Below are 17,157 nucleotides of genomic sequence, written 5' to 3'. Positions count from 1 at the left end.
GTGCTGCTGCCTAAGCCTTTTAAATACAGTTCTTACCTCTGTCTTCTCATTGCCCAAGAGCCTAAGCCTCCCCTCAAGTTTAAAGGCATTTAGATCAATACCCTCAGTTCAGGCTCATGCGTCATGGCCCAGAGCCCAGAGCAGCTCAAGGGCAGCTTGCCTGTGGACTGACGTAGCTCCCGTGCTGCATGTTTGTGTGACCCCTAGCCCCTACTGACCCTCAAATAGCCCACAGTCATGGGGGACACACGTGTGAACGTGCACAGAAAGGACTGTTCAGGAGAACAGCATCAGCAAACACCACCACCGTCAGTAATGCACTGACAAGGTCTCCTTTGAGCTATCACTTCTCTGAGGATCTGATACACAAAATGCTTTTTCAGAAGTTCTTTGGAGGATGCAGAAAGCGAAACCTGCCCGGACCAAGACGAGGTCAGAAGCCTTGTGTTGAAATATTTACACTTTTTGTTTGTCCTGTGTCATTTATTGAAGTTACTAATTCGTTATGGTATTGAGCAGTTACTGTAGCCACTAATTATAAATGTATGTTTATACATTCATAAATATTCATGCTTTAGCAACATGTATCATAAATACCTAGTTTAACTTTCCTCCTCCATTTTCAAAAAACCTACCATCATCTCAAAGCCTGCCATTCCCTAACAAGATATGACGTCATATAACGGGAGATTTTTAAGTTAGTGGTGTTACTGCTTTATGTCTGAAATAGAAGTTTCCCCACTCACAGATGCTTGCACTGCTTTTTAGCGCCCAAAACAAAACTTGTTTCAGGGATACCAAGGCATCTGAACATCCAGGGCTGGTGCAGACCAACCTCCTCATAGTTCATTGGAAAAGAAGCTAGAGGATGACAAAAACTTAGTGCATCTGTTTTCCACTCCAGGAGTCCGAGCTATATTTTACTGATCCCAAAGAACTGCTGACTATTTTCACGGAGATGGAGGAAGAGATCTTGTCCTTCATCCAGAATTCCCAGGAAGTCAAGAAAAGTTTGGACAAGGTCATCACCACACATGAAAGCATGTAAGTGTGATCCTGCAAGTGGTGGGAAGGGGTCCCTGTGCTCTAGCTTTCACATAACTGACCTCCTCTTCTTCCCACTAGCACCTCGCCGTCAGGCTGCAGGCCACATGTAATGCTGTTCACACAGCACACCACAAAGAGTCTCTTCCTCACACCTTAGAGCCCAGCTGCAGCCCATTCAACTCACCATCTTGAGAGCTTCTAGGTAACTGTCCCATCTGCGTAATTCAGGAGACACGACTTGAGCTTGGGACTAGTTCCTCAGTCCTCAAGGCTGAGGAACTGATGCATTTAGCATCCTGGAGAGGACATAAGCCAGAAACACTGTGTAATTATCACAAAGAAAGATCATAGGAAGAAATAAGGCACGTCCTGGAGTGATCCAGACCAGCACCTATTCTGACTGAACACAAACTCTTCCTAGAGGAAAGCATCAGCGAACCCGAGTGTAATGGCACGGTAGTATTTCAATGGCAGGCAGACACATATATTCCCATTTAAAGTGTAGCTTGAATCCTTGTGAAAGTTTTAAAAGGTAACCTACTTCCCCCATTTTCTTATAAAAAAATCTTGAATCTTTAGCTACATTACTTCTCCCTCCTCCACACCCCCACAGTAACTGCTATTCCAGAAAAATCCCAAGTTCCCTCTGCGCAGGGGTGCCAGTGCCAGCTCCCCAGAAATGGCATGAAGTGTTACCTCCATCTACCGGCAGCAGGAGGGACGGTCCCAGGATGGAAAGCAGCAGAGGCATCATGTGTTTCAGAGATGCCCTTTCAAAACATTTCCCTTCTCCTCCGGCCCAGGGATAAGAAGATAGCAGAGCTGAAACAGCAGGCAGCTGCCCTCAAATCCTCCATTGCTAAGGAAGAAGAGAGAGCCGCAGACCTGGAACTCAAAGTTCACTTCTTTTCCTCTGGAGAATATGAACATGATGACCAGGTACATCCTGAGATCAAGGCAAGGGTGGGTTAATACATGCACAAACAGTCCCTCTCCACCAGCCACATCCATCTCGGGGGAAAAAAGCAGGCAGTGGGTTGCGCTGCGGGGGGATCAGCAATGGAGCCGCAGCAAGGGCAGGTTTGGGGCACTGCTGAGGCAGCAGACAGAGGCAAATATGTTGGCTCCATGCAGCTGCTAGGAGGTGGGAGTAGGGCTTGCAGAAGCAACCAGGCAGCTGCAACCTGACTCAGGCCACGGCAAAGTTGGGAAAAAGAGACCACAGACCAACGGCTCTATCCATCCATCCATCCGTCCCAGACATGGGTGTGAAGCAAACTGAGAAACAAGCAGTTTCAGAGTCCTATGGAGGGAAGGAAAGTGTGCTGACTTGCTTTGCTTTTAGAGTGATGTGGTTCTGCTGGGTGAAACTCAGCTGTGTGTGTCCTCATCTCTAGGATAAAGCTCTCAGAAGCCTGAAGAACAAAGTGCTGGAAGTCTATTGCCACTGCACTGGAGAAAATGAGGCAAATGAGCCAAACCTGGAGACAGTGCAGATGCTAATGGTGATAGAAAAACATCTCAATGATTTACTGGACAACCTGGAGAGAATCCCAACAGAAAAGAGAGAAAAGGCTATGAAAGCCGAAAAAAAGGAACGGTGGATAAGGTAAGACAGGACCCTCTTCTGGAAATGAGATCTCTGTTTTTAAATGTTGAAAGCCCAAAGCAAAGGCACCGAAGGAGTAATGACTTCAGATCAGCCCAGGAAAGTGCAACAGCAGTCTGAAAGTGCATGTGACCAATCCATCCCCTTTTACTTCCGTACGGGTTTCACATTCATAGGACCTGCACCTCCCCAACAATGAGCAGCAGCCCACAGCTACGTTAGAAAAGGGCTGGGAGCTACACTAAGAGAGGGCAAAATCTGGAAGAATAAAAAAAAAAAAAAAAGAAACCCCACAACAACAAAAAACCAAACACACACGAAAAGATTCAACAATGAGAAACATAATTTTAAGAAGACAGTCCGCAGTAACAGATTTAAACTGATTAAATAGAAAATTACTCCCATTGCCCTGATACTTTATCAGGATTCAATAGGTGAGTAAAGGCATTTGTTAGCAATGCCAGCTCTCAGAAGTTTCTTCTACAAAACTATTCAGTTTAACTTGTATTATTAAATTAAATAGCAGCCAATTAACACAATGAGTTTAGGTTCCAAGATGAGACATATTACTTTTCGCTCAGTTACACACATGAAATTTCCCCTCACAAACAGGAAAGATGCAGCTGGACAGCGATTAAATCTGGCATCCTCAGGTGAATCTGTTCAGCAGAGACAAAAGAGAAAAATAAAAAATAGGGTGAGGATTTAAAGCCAGAACAGTGACCTTTCCCTCCTACTTTCTTTCTCTTCACCTTCATACTATAAAGGGTGTGATGCTTCCTTCCAATGTTTGGTGAATAGTTTTGCACTCTTACCTTACAAAAGAAGTAAGACACACTTTAATTCTACTCTGGGGATGGAGGAGAAGAATTCAGGGAGGAATCTGATTCTTCCAAATAAAAAGCAAAACCAATCAAACAAAAACAACCTTTAAAGAGTATTTAAAATTTACCTGAAGATCACAAGGTTAAGAATCCATTTCTTCCCTGCTGCAGCATTCCACAGCTTGAGCCCATTTCTGTTCCAGTGCTTCATTTCCACAGGGAATTGGAGCCAGTTAACCGTCAGGTAACCATTTAGGCAAAGTACCGCTTCCTGGATGTAAAACCCTTCTACTCCGTACATCTGTACATTACAGACTTCGTTGCACTGGTGACAACTTAAGACACAATGAGCACTGTCCACCCACAAAGCTGGTGTGCATCCTGGTCCACTGAGCATGCATCACCTGCTAAGGGGGCACAGAGCACGTCTGTAACAGAACAACTGCCTGGCTTCTTTGTTTGTAAAGCTTGACATGATTTCCCCACCCTTCACTCCAGAAAGAATAGGATCAGCTGCAGCCTTTCCCTCTTACCACCTTCAGAGCAACAAACTCCAGCATCAGCTGTACCCAAACCGCTGTGCTCCGGTGGTCTTACGCTGTTAGATGTACGATGTAATGTTAGATGTTGATGCTGTGTCAAATGCATATTGGGTGTAGCTGTACAGCACATTTAACCCATCATTTATTTACTCCCTTCAAAAGGCTCAGAGAGGAAAAGCTGAGACAACAGAAGCAGCAGCAAGAGGAAAGATTGCAAAGGACCCTGGAAAGATCACAGGCAACTACTAAAACACCAGTAAGTGCAGTAATCCATAAAACGCTTCACCCCCACAGCCTACTTCAGAGAAGCTGGGGGTACTTGAACATCAAGCATTTAAGGGCAGAGTGTTACTAGGGCCCTCCATAGCTGGGGGGGATGATACCAACTCCGGTGTAGCCCTATTTACAGGACTGATGTAACTCAAGCAACTGCTGGGAAGTCAGTTATGCTGCAAGTCATTCCAGCCTGGTGCCCTGCCATCATCCTCCTATCCTTTGCTCTGGACCACATGACACCCTCCATTAACTTGCCAACTTTCTCAGTAAGCTCATTTCAACTTGTTAACTTGACAGTATTAAAAAAAAGCATGAAAATCAGCAAATGAGGAACAAGATAGCATCAAGACCCTAGATCAGCTCCGCTGTACCACCAAACCATATCTCCTTGAGCATGTTCTGCATTAAACCAAACTGTGCTTTGGCCCATCAGGAAGCACAGTGCAGAGCTTCAGGCCATGGCTCCTGCTGCACGTTTCACACATTCACACGACAGCGAGGACACTCCAGTTCTCAGCCACACTCCAAACCGGTGACAGCATTGAGAACAGGTGCCACAAGTCCCTGCCCTGTACCCAAGATAAAATAAGAGGGTTCGGCAGGCTCTCTCAGATACTTCCTCGGACTTCCAACTTGCCTACCTAGTACAAGGATCTAGTCAGAAACAAGTTGCAGGTGCAATAGTGTGTTGTAGAAGGTGAAGCAAGAGCACAGCACAGCCTTCAGGGGCTTGACACTCACTTTCTAATAGAAAAAAAGGGCACTTAGCAGACACACCTGTCTAGAAAACAGACAGCAAGAGGCCATGGCCCCTCACAGCGTGAGGCAGCTGAAGTTGCGTGGTTCGGAGACACTACTCCAACACGGCCCTGATGGCACACGCCTCTTCTTCCTCCACAGACTGGCAGGAGGCTGATGTTTCGTTCAAAACTGCCTGCTAGGAAGAAGGAAGACAAGCACAGCCAAGAACAAATGGATAAGGAGAAGGAAGAACAACTCTATTATTTCACTTGACAGCTCACCGGTAACCACAGCCTACAGGGCTGATGCTGCTCTAGAAGCTGTTTTTCATAGATCTACATCGTTAGTCTTTGCTCAGTTGATGAACTCCACAGATCCATGAAACTCCCATCTTCTCCTACCCTACGAACTTCCACCCTAAGATCCCAGGGAAAGTTGCTGTGTCTGGCAGCCCCCTTTTTCCCCGCTATTGATCTTTCGCCTAAGAAAATAAACAAAAATTCTCAGGCTCCTGCTACCAACTATGCTTTTCTCATTCTAGTTTTGACACAAATAGCACTATCCCTACAAACCTGACTAGTGAGACCCACCACAGTCTTAAGGCACCTGCCAGGCATGTATTATAACCACAAACCTGTTGAAGGGCTGTAAAAAATGAAGGCTATGCTTTAATCCAAAGGATGTGTTTCATTAGACTCCACTCCCTACTGTGCAGAAGACACAAGTGAAGGGAAAACACAAGCTCTGCAGAAATCCAGCTGCTAACAATTAGCTTTATGTCAGATGCATCCATACAAAGAACAATATCGAATGACAAACTGAGCATAAAAAAAAGCTTTATTAACCCTTTTGCACCAGCAGTTTTCCAGGTATCCATTGCCAGCAATGGAGTTCAAGCCTAGTGATCCAATTTCCGTCCCCAAGAGGTTAGCACTTTACATTCACTTACAAAGCTGAGTGAGGTACATTTTCAGAAGTAGAAAGATTTGGTTGCAAATCCCATAAAAAGATGGAGTGTTCCTTGGCCATTTTAATAGATTAAGAACTGGTATGGTCCTTGAGAAGAGAATAATGCAGGCATTGGGAGCTCGAGGTGTCTCAGCTTCCACGGACAGCATGGTGACTGCTAGAGCAAGACCTAGCGGTCACTCCAGCATGATTTCTCAACTTTTTTACCTCTCAGGAGTGGACTCCGTGCTGCACTCACAGTCACCAGGCAGAAGATCTCATCTATCAATTAGTTCGGTTTGGAAACCCAACCTGAGAAGGGTTAAAGATTCCCTGGGCGAGCTGTAAATTCAGGATGAGACAAACAGAGAGACCTCAATGCTCAGTTAAGCTAAAGATAGAAAAATACAGCTGGTTCAACCAGACGACATAATACTGCCTACAAATCAGCATCTGAAGTTGAATGTAACCTGTATGCTTTTTTTTTTTCCTCCCCAAATCTTCAACCAAAAAAACCCATTTGTCTGGACACATACATAGTTCAAAAGGCACAGGAAGTAAAAGCATTTCTGAATGACCTCGTGTGAATTCAACATCAGTATAACTGTAAAATAAATAAATATGTGCAAGATTAGAAAGATCACAATGTTCTCCTGCATGATATATCTTATTTTGTAAAAAAAAATACACATACGTGCATACACACATACCTCATTGAGAATAAAAACCAGCACATACACCCTTTTATCAAACTCCTATACATAATTTTATAGGCATTCAGTACATCACCATAAGAAACATTTAAATTACTACCTTAAAATGTAACCAAAGGGGTTTTTTTCCCTATACAACCCTATACTTACTTAGGTGTCTGCAATCCAGGTAAGTACAGTACCTACAACCTCTCCTCCCACCCCCAAGAGAAACTGCAGTTTTTCAGTGGGGCGCATCTTCCTGGGTAACGGTTCTTTTCCCCTCATAAAATACTATCACAACTGCATCATATTCTGTAAACCAGCCGGAAGCTCCACAGGCACGGGACACTCTGGGATATCAATAAAGAACAAGTGTTAACTGTGTTCAATTGAAAAAAAAAAAAAATCCAAAACCCAAAAACCAACCAAACGAAAAAGGTAGTGGCCAGTTTACAGGTAACTTGGCAGCAATTTATAGAGGAGATAAAATCAAGGTGCTTAAATTCACGTGACAGTCAACATTCCTCCCAAAAAAGGGAACACAAAGATACAAACGAACCTCTCTCAGATGCTGTTGGACTCTTAGCTCATCACTTACAGTGAGTACAGTTCTATTGCAGTATTCTTTTTCAAGTTTTTGCTGGAAGAATTCAGCAAAGTATTTGGGATGCAGGAGCAAGGAAAAGGAGAAACTCAACATGAGCTACAAACTGATTCACAGCTAAGTTAACATTTAGAATCTAGCTTTCTAAAACAAAGATTTTAGAGCATCTCATTTTCATGGCGTAGGACGTTAATTCTGTTACTTGTGACACTTTATTCCTGTTTTCTGCCCAAGCGCAAGGGCCAAAACAATTATTCTTTTGTGTCTGTAAAACACTTCCAAAATTTAGCTCTTAATTCCTCGATGCCACTGGCTCCAACAGGAGACCAAGGGAAGGCAAGTTTTAACTGTCGTAGGCAGGATTATAAATTTGTACTTGTTAGCTGTAGAATACTTGCTTTCCTGTGAAAACAGTAAATATGACCTCAGTTTGAAGTTTAATACAGTACTTCTCCCTGAAACAACACTGTACAGCAGTCTGCCCCAGTCCCTCCACCCAGCAGGCAGACAGGGTATCTTACACAGGCACATCAAGTGGGATTTACATTTTTGAAGAAAATCTCTCAGCTGCAACTGTCCTTAGCAAATCATGAAGAGAGCGACCACCATCCAGTACTCCGAGTTCTCCTGTTTTCTTCACAAAAAGATCCACGCAGTAATCGCACTCTGTCGAGACACGATTGCCCAACTTGTTTTCAAGTAACTGCTCTTAATAACAGTCATTCCAGATCCTGTAGGTTTATTGTGCTTCCAGTGAACTGAGAGTTATCAGAACCTGCATCATCTTCAGTGGCATTGTGTGGTTCCTGTTAGAGCAAACAGAAACGATGAAGAGTTCAGCGCTTTCATCTCTAGGTGCTTTAAACGCTTACCAGTAAGATTACCTTGATACTCATCCAACACCAGAGAAACACCTTGAATGGTTTAAAGGTAACCCAAAGCTTTCCTACTTTGGGGATGCGCTCAGAAACTGCCACTACGGTTTTCCTTTGGAACGCTTCAGATCAGCGTTACTAATGGAGATACACTTAGAAACCACGGACATTTGCTTTTCCTCTATTAACTCTCTACCGCGGCACAACGATTCTGGTACTCTTCTTGTATTTCTAGGTTTATCACAGTAAGGTGCTCCTCTAACGCAAAAGCTTTTATTTTCTGTCCAGGAGCAGCATGCTTGGTAAGAACAACTGCACTGCAGAGTTTACCAAAACTGAAGCCCCACATGGTCAAGTACAAAGTATGATTTATGTACATGCTAATCATTCATTGCTGCTCGGTTCCCAGCTGCTCCTACTCACTAACATGCAGTTTACCAGAACAGGGAATGTTTACACAAGCTCTGTGAAGCTTCCTGCGTTCAAACACCAACACTCAGTAGCAGTTAACAAGGGCAAGTAGTGAAACCAAAGGCTGGAGAAGTGCGCAGGCTTTAACTGCCACTCCCATACAGACACTGCTCTGAAATCTACGCTCAAGATTTTATTTACCACTTCCCACCCTTCCCGTAGTCCGTTACATTGTAATTCTGATCCCCTTTCTTGACCAATTTAATACCTGTAGGATGAGATCAGGAAAATGATGGGGCACTTCAGTAATAAATGAGTAACGTTTAGTTATTCATTTCTTGGTAACAGAGGAAGAAAAACAACCACATATGACATGTCAAAGGTTGGTAACATACAAAAGATAAATCTCGCAGTGCAACTCTCTTCCTACTATTCCTTGTACATGAAGTTAAACTCCCTGTGGAAAACTCAGTATTTTCATTAGGCAGAAGACCAGTGTTCACAGTAAACTCTTTCGCTTTCAAGCTAGTCAGTGAAACCCAACAGCTCTGACAGGCTGTACCTGAAGTATGTGAACAGGTAAATCCACTGTAAGCTGAGAATGTGATGAGCAGGACTGAGAGCTCAGTTGAAAAGGCAAATCTCCCTCTCCCTGGGAATCATCCTGTGAATGCAGAAACATGATGCAGTTACAAGACCCCCAAGCACCTCACCACAACACGGCAAATTTCGCTCAGCCTCACCATCTTAAAAAATCTGATAAAGCTACTGCACTGTGCTAGCAAGGCCTAGATCCACCAAGATATGTGGAAAGCTAACTATGACTTAAATCTGAGCCCACTCAGTGCACAGCCTGTTATCAAATCAGAAAACTGGCAAGATCTCAGAAGGAATGGTTCATCTTCCAACAAATGTAACACTCGGAAACACGCAAGTTTTATCATGTTGTGTGAAGCTGACACCAACACAAAAGTTACAAACCTTTACACCCATCAGAAAATTAGACAGACTGAGAACTCTGCCCACAGCTTCCTCCATACCATATGTTGGCAGGAATAAGTGGAAGGAACTACCCCCTCTCTGGATACTAAACAGATATGCAGCTGGCCAAAAACGTATTGCCAGCCACGCTCCACCAACTGATTACTAGGAAGTTTTAGAAAAAATTCTTAAGCTTTATTTCAAAAGTTTAGAGAAGTAACAGTTTAGGATGAAACATCATTTTGCAGGAATCTTTTCATGTCAGCCTCATTTACCTTGTAAATGAAAGACAGGTGGAGTAATGCCAGAATTTGGGGGAGTGTCAACAAAGAAAAAGACTGGAGGAAAAAGTCCTCCTCCTGTGCACCCCCTAAGCTAATGTACCTTTTCCTTTTGCAAGCAAAACTACCGCATGCTTCAGGGCCCATATGTTGCAGGCTGGACTGAGTATTAGTACAAACCAAACAGAAACCTCTTACTCATTTCCACAACGCATCAGCGCAGGCCCCAGTAGCTGTACCATTGAACTCGCCCTGTTTTCAGGCATTTCTAGATCTCTCTAAAGCCATTTTCACATAAACTTCCCCAGAAAGTGCTTCTTTTCAGCAAATGTCCTAATGGACTACTACAGATCTCAAGACCTCATCTAGGGGCAGTAGTAGGTGAGTTCACACATAGATTCTTCCATAAACGTGCCAGTTGGGGTAACAGAAGATGAGCGGGTTGTCCCTCCTCAGCTCTTACCTGAAGAAGCTGAATTTGCACATACTGGGCTCCAGTGGCAGGGTCCCTTATTGTCAGGCCTCCGTTCGGCAGAACTACGTTGCCACCCACTCGACTGGCAGGAGCAGATGATGAAAAGGTGGTAGGGCTTACTTTACCACCCTTGCTTTTCCTCTGACCAGAGCCAGATGCCCCTAAAAGAGAGCAATTTTAATATTTAGATGGTCAGAAGCAATTTGCCAAAGCTTCCAGTTAGTATTTTTCAATTTTATGCAGTTATTTACACTATAGAGCAAGTGCCTGGAACAGTGTAATATAATTAAGCACCATCTGATAACTGCTAAAAGGCCAGCCAGCAATCAGCTGATGAACTCCAACTGCTGACTGAGCATCTTTTTTTACGAATGCCATTAAAACCACATCACAAACTGCTAAGCTTAGGGCTCACCCATGTGGGAGCACAGAAATATCAGCATATTTGTGGAGTTACAGAAAGGAATTAGGAAGTAGGATTGCATTTTCTATTTTTAATTTTGCAACTCGTTTCCTGAGAATTCATGTACATCATTTTTACAAACTGTCAAAAGAGCATACGGAAGCTCATCTATTTCCAGACAGATTTCAAGGGCCGTTAGGCAGAATGGGCTACAGAAGTACCACTATCACAACCTTAAGCGTTTTTCAGTTTAAAACCAGATGAACCAACTGCTTGCATCACAAGCTCAAAACCAAAAACCTAATCAAAATAAATGTAAGGATACAATTCCATCACAGCTGTTTCAGGTTTGGCTTGGATTTTTAAATCTACAGTAAATAAAAGGCTGGGATAACTTCTTTGTAAACACTGAACTTTCCTCTACAGCGTTCATTCAAGCTGGTTAAACCAATTAAAAACACAAGACTCCTGAGACTCCTTTGAGAAGCCCATAGTGACATTAAGGCAAGAGCTGGTGAAGAGCGGACTACGGAGAGTCTTGACAAGGAAGAGAAACAGGAATTCTGTGATCATTTCAGGAGACATGGAGATTCGTTTAAAAAGACGATTGCACTTAATGTCCAAAGGACATGTCTGATGATATGAGCACGTCTGATAACACAAGCACACTTAGAACTCACTCCATAAAGCAGTCATCCTCTCGTGTGATGGTTTACTGAGCCAGACAGAATTTATGCAGGTTTGCCTTTTACAGACACAGAAACATGACAGTGCTCAATTCACAACTAGTTCCCTAACTCACCTTAAAAATCATCACCCTGATTTTCAGAGGCAGAACGTCCTATACCTATATACACATATGATATTCGACTCCAGCCCCAAAGGTAGACACAACTCAAATGCCTGAGCTTGTGCAAGTCCAGTGAGCCATGGACCACGATTCATGTGACAAAGTCATTGTGAATAATTTGCATAAGACAGCTTTGAGTCAAACTGCAGTTCTTAGGACACATCTGAAATCACAACCTAAACCTCACCCTGCACAAGAACCCTCTACAAGGCTAAAATCTAAGAAGGAGGTTTGAGTATTTCTAGTCAACTAAAAAATGCTGCATACACACTGCTACCAAGTGAAACACACTGGCAGATGTTTTCATTGTCTTGCATTTTTCTGAGTAAAAGAGAACCCGCTGAGTGAGACCAACAGCATAAACAGCAGAAAGCAAAGTGACCTTCATTTTTTTTCTGGTTTAATAAGAAAACAAAAAGCAGATGACAAGATGGAGGGATAGTCTCTTGTTATCATGAAACATACGGTGCAGATTTCTTTGTAAACTTACTGTGAATTTGATATTGCGTAGAATGCAATTGTCCTCAGTAACAGATGGTACTGCACATGCATAATTATATTAACTAGCAATAAACCAGATGGGATATTTCAGAATGTACTCAGATACCTGCTCCCATTTCACTGTCAAAAATCCTAAATAATTGTATTGAGTAAAGTTAACAAAATTAACGGCTTTTCACCTGTACCACTCCCGTTCCCTTTCTGTTTTCTTTTCTTGGCTAGCTGAATGGCTCTGTAGTCTGTTCTTGCAGACCCACCGCTTTCCTAATTAAAAAAACAAAACAAAACTAAGAGATGCAAAGTTTTTTGAATGCAGGAACAAACCAAGGCAAGGAACACAGCCTAGTGAGTTCTCAGGTGCTGTTATCTTTCCCAATGCAAACACCGAGTTCTAGTTCCCCGTGCTCTTCTGATGAGTATTTAATATCTGATGTGTACTTAATATCTGGAGTTCAACACAAAAAGAAGGTAGTTCCACACGTGTAACTGTTCAGCTTTTAACAGTGTAAACATTTCCATTGTGATGTAAATAAAAAGTTAAGTCTGCAGTAACACAGTAAAGCAGAAAGGGGAGAGTACTAAAAATGAGAATGAGGATTGACATGAAAATGTCACAGTCACTCTCCCAGCCCAAATCCTTCCCCGGACTGAAATGCACAAGACATACCACATATTCTTGGGTACTCTTGTAATTTCCATTTCCTTCTCAGACAGATGGCTGCTATAATCTTTTAATCCGTTATTTTAAAAAACCCTTAACTCTCCCCACCAGAATTCCAGAATTTCTTAGAGAACTTACCACCACACTGAACTACTTCTAACAACACACTATTGAACATAACATTCTACATCCTTCATGAAAAAGAGCCAAAATGCATAATCTGCACAATCTGAAAGGTCTCCCTTTCAGACAGCAATGCATAGACCCAAAGTCAGGGTGTCTTCAGTTATCGAGGGGTAAAAGGAATGTAATTACTGCATACCAAAAATGAGCTACCAGTCACTGTGCCAAGATCCATTTCTTTCTGTGCACTGTAGGTCCCCGGGGGGTTGGAGAAGACGAACTGTGTCACTACTTTGCTGCCCTCTTGTTGACCAACAACATCCGAGCTAGGAAGCAAATTTCGTTCAGCTTTAGTTGGTGTTAGTAACTCAGGCACATTGGTACTGCCAAGGCTACTAGAAGGAGTCAAAGTGGCTGTGTCAATTGTTAAGTTATTGCTGGATGTCAAACCGTGCACATCTTGACTGGAATTCCTCACTGACAGCGATGCTAGTGAACCCAAGGCTTCTGCATTGACAGTCTGAACATCATCCAAATTTAAAGTGCTTTGCTGGAGAACTGCTGCACTGCTTCCCAGCAAGAGAGAACTGTCCAGGCTTTGCGGCATATCGCTGCTAGCCACCAGGATCAATGGATCGACTGCCTGGCTTAAAGAACTGCTACTGACAGGCAGGTTTCCTCCGAGTGTTGAGCCCACTGAAGCAACATCGATCGTGACAATTCCAGAGTTCACCAGTGCCATGTCTGTTGCAATTCCAGAGCTGTTACTAGACACGTTGGAGAACAGGGATACGAGGTCTATGTTGCTCAGATCACTCTGTCCTGGACTAGTGAGTTCACTGCTGGGTGTGAGGGAACTGGTTGCTTCAAGCTGGGTTAGGAGATCTGGAAGAGAAGGGTTTGGTTAGGAATGTGAATGATACAGGAGGAAGCTTAAAACTCTAAGATTTCCAGCCTACTGAAACACTTACCACTTACTTAAATCTGAAAGTAGATTTAAGAAAAAGAAGTTCACTACTGCGAGATTTCAGTTACAAAAGCCCTTGTCAAAAGGTAACACTACAGCAGTCCAGTCAGTCAGGTTGCAGAGGAGTAGAAACAGGAGTGCAAGCGCTTTTAGTCCCTGCTCATAGTTTGCAGATAGCACAGAGAAGGACAAGCTCTACTTCGTTCACAAAAAGCTGCCATTTCTCACAGGTCAAGCTCAAGTCTCACTCCAGTTATCTTTAGTTACAGGTCCCACAGAAAGTTTTGATGAAGATTCTGTATCGTTGGGGCTCAGATTCCAACATCAGTAAATACACATTTTTGTTAACATTTAGTTTTTTCCACTGTGCCCTCCTACAGCTTGAAACAAATACTTTACCTGGGCTGAAGTTATGTTGTTTGACCATGTGCGTCTTCATACTGTGTTTGGAAGTGAATAACTTATTACAGCTTGAGACAGGACAACGAGTCTTTAATGAGTCCACATCCTGAAGATGTTTTTTGGAGTGAATGTAGAGACTGCTTCGTGCTGAAAATTTTGCACAACAGCCTGCAAGAAGATAGACAGGCTTTTGAAGTCTAATCTAATTTTAGTTTGATGTTCGTATTTAGTGTCTTAAATCAGAGTAGCTCTGCAGAACCAAAAATCTTTGCTCCTGGAGTCCTACTGAAGCGATGAAGTGCTAAGAAACCTACAGAGCATCAGAGAGGCTCCTGTGTGACCACAACAGATACCATTCATATGGCCATCCACCATCGCAGCAGCAGAGACTACCACAGCGCAACCACTGAACGCCGAGATGTCACAACAGCAAATTGTGGCCTTGACACTGTCAGACAGGACCACTTTTCAACAATTTTGATGAATCAAGTGAAAATGCTGAGCTACTGCAAACTAATATCAGGAATAGGATTTCCAGAATAAAGTAGCCTTGATTGTCAAAAAAAATGTATCACACTAAAGCATGAACCAACGTTTTCTCTGCAATCCACAGATTTGCGAATGATGACCCATTCAGTTACAGTATCTTGTGTTCAGTTTTACTCTTCAAACTCTGCCTGACTTGCTCTAATCCCGTAACGAGCTTGCGTTTGGGGAAAAAGGCACGCAGCCTTTAGGCAATACACACACTGATTACCAGTGAACACATACAGGAGTTGAACGGTACCTTCTACTGGACACTCAAATGGTTTTGTCCCAAGGTGAGTTATACTGTGGCCTTTCAAGTGTTCTGCTCTGGTGAAGGACTTCCCACAGCCTTCTACTGGGCACATGAACCTCCTGTCATCTTCGTGTTTCCTACAAGGGAAGGAAATGGCCATTGACCTGATTAAGCCCGTTGCTGCTTAAGTACTGGAGGAGCCAGACCGGCAGCAAGGGGCTTAGGACAGTACAAGCAGCAAAGGCTACCTTTTATGCCTCAGCAGCTTGGACATACTGGTGAAAGACCAGCCACAGCCTTCGAAGTCGCAGATAAAAGGCCTTTCCCCTTAAACAAAGAGAAGTTGCATTAATAATCTGACATGGAAATAACTAGTAATAGTATTATTTAAAACAGAAACACAGCCGAAAATTTTTTTTATGTTTTCATGACCTGGGATTCTGTGTTGATTACAATAGAGGGAAGTATGTGAAGTCAGTTTCCATCACAGCTATGAACTTTCTCTTAACTGAAGTGACACTTTAAACAAAAAACAAACAGAAAAAAAAAAAACCCAAAGCCCACAGTCTAAAGTCATGAAACCAGAGGAAAGTAGAGAGTACACGTAATTGTCTTTGAAACACTGAAAGGCTGTATTTCAGGTTACTGGTTGTTCTTGCAAGTCTGGAGCACTTGTTTGAGTTGAATTTTATCCCCTGACAGTTCCAAACCTTGGTACACACATTTCACCTGTTCTGAGAGGTTTTTAGCTGTTTGTTTTGACCAAGATTAGAATTTACATAATGTTTTGAGTGCCTATGAACCTAGGAATAGAGCTCGGATAATTTTCCCGAATGGAATTCACACGCCCAAAGCCACAGCTCTGCATGTCCATAGCTACTTCTCATTTGGCAAGGTCATTCAGTGGACTCCTACACCCCAAGATGACCAAGAATCAAATTCTGACTGACTCATGTCACCCTTTCTCCCTTCATGACTTTCAGTGTTTCCAGCAAACTGAAGCTCACTCTCCACATATTATCTTCTGTTATTTCCCCAGGTACAAGTCGCCCTTGTGAATACCTGTGTGACTCCTCATGTGGATTTTCAGCCGGCAGGCTTTGTCATACTGCTTGTTACAGCCCGGGAACGAACAGGAGAACTGCTCTTGCTCTCGGAAGTGGGCTCGATTATGGGAGAACAATGCACTCACTGTGATAAACGTTCTTTCACAACCTGGGGAAAGAAGGGAAACAGCACATTGGCTTGATACAAAACTCCATCAGAAAAACTGCGTTCTTATCTCCCTCCCAGCTTTTACTGAGGGACCTTCATGATTCTTTTTCCAGGATATTACATCCTGACATACTGAAAAAACAAACAGTGCAATCCTAAACTACATTACTCCCTGGGATTGCACTTATTTAGCCACGATGGGCAATCGAAACACATACAGCCTGGTTTAAGGCATACCACTGAAGACTTGTGCTGTGATTGTAGAATGCTTTGGGTTGGAAGGGACCTTAAAGATTATCTAGTTCCAACTCCCATGCCATGTGTAGGTACAACTCCCACTCGACCAGGCTGCTCAAAGCCCCATCCAACCTGGCCTTGCACACCTCCAATGGTGGGGCCTCCACAGCTTCTTGGGGCAACCTGTTCTATACACTCACAGTGAAGAACTTTCTCCTAGTATCCGATCTAAACCTACCCTCTTTCAATTTAAAGCCATTACCCATTCATTGTCCTACCACTACACGCCCTTGTAAAACGCTCCTCTCCAGCTTTCTTGTAGGCTCCTGCAGGCTGGCGTTTCTCCACATCAGCACAAAGCCACATATAAGTTGACTAGCAACAGCAGAGCATCCTCCAGCTCTCAAACTTTCCCTATCTGAGGTGGCGTAGAGCGGGGGGACTCACTCGAGACTCAGGAACGACGCGAAGGGGAAGGAGGGGCAGGAGGAGGAACAGCGAGCTGTGCCGCGGCACAGACTCAGGAGGGGGATCCCGTCCTTACTCGGGCGAGATATTTTTTTTTGGAAGGGGAGGGAAGAGAACCAAGCCCCAGAGGCCCGGGAGCGGCTTACCGGGGAAGTCGCAGCGGTAGGGCCGCTCGGGCTCCAGATGGCTGCGGCGGCGGTGGGCGGCGAGGCGGGCGGCGCTGGGGAAGCGCTGCCCGCA

The 17,157-nt window shown here is 43.6% G+C and overlaps 2 protein-coding genes across 2 annotated transcripts in view; one reads left to right on the top strand and one right to left on the bottom strand.

Annotated features, from left to right (window-relative positions):
• Positions 1 to 5,312, top strand: part of LOC104494527 (coiled-coil domain-containing protein 37-like) — an 11,839-nt gene extending 6,527 nt beyond the window's left edge. The window contains 6 exon segments of the mRNA XM_010137379.1: positions 384 to 432; positions 905 to 1,044; positions 1,851 to 1,986; positions 2,445 to 2,656; positions 4,185 to 4,278; positions 5,199 to 5,312. Coding sequence (XP_010135681.1) covers positions 384 to 432; positions 905 to 1,044; positions 1,851 to 1,986; positions 2,445 to 2,656; positions 4,185 to 4,278; positions 5,199 to 5,312 — 745 coding nt within the window.
• Positions 5,313 to 7,482: 2,170 nt separating this feature from the next.
• On the bottom strand, positions 7,483 to 17,154 carry ZXDC (ZXD family zinc finger C; the record flags this gene model as incomplete). The annotated part of the gene is made up of 10 exons (XM_010137380.1): positions 7,483 to 8,092; positions 9,135 to 9,236; positions 10,298 to 10,470; positions 12,243 to 12,327; positions 13,047 to 13,732; positions 14,214 to 14,384; positions 15,004 to 15,134; positions 15,246 to 15,324; positions 16,060 to 16,212; positions 17,064 to 17,154. Coding segments are annotated over 10 exons (1,758 nt in total), but the record flags the coding sequence as incomplete, so codon positions are not given.
• Between the last annotated feature and the right edge of the window lie 3 nt (positions 17,155 to 17,157).

Source organism: Buceros rhinoceros, unplaced genomic scaffold (assembly GCF_000710305.1).
Source record: "Buceros rhinoceros silvestris isolate BGI_N320 unplaced genomic scaffold, ASM71030v1 scaffold36815, whole genome shotgun sequence".
Lineage (NCBI taxonomy): Eukaryota > Metazoa > Chordata > Aves > Bucerotiformes > Bucerotidae > Buceros > Buceros rhinoceros.
The sequence above is the reverse complement of the archived record's forward strand: the minus strand, read 5'-3'. Positions and strand labels throughout refer to the sequence as shown.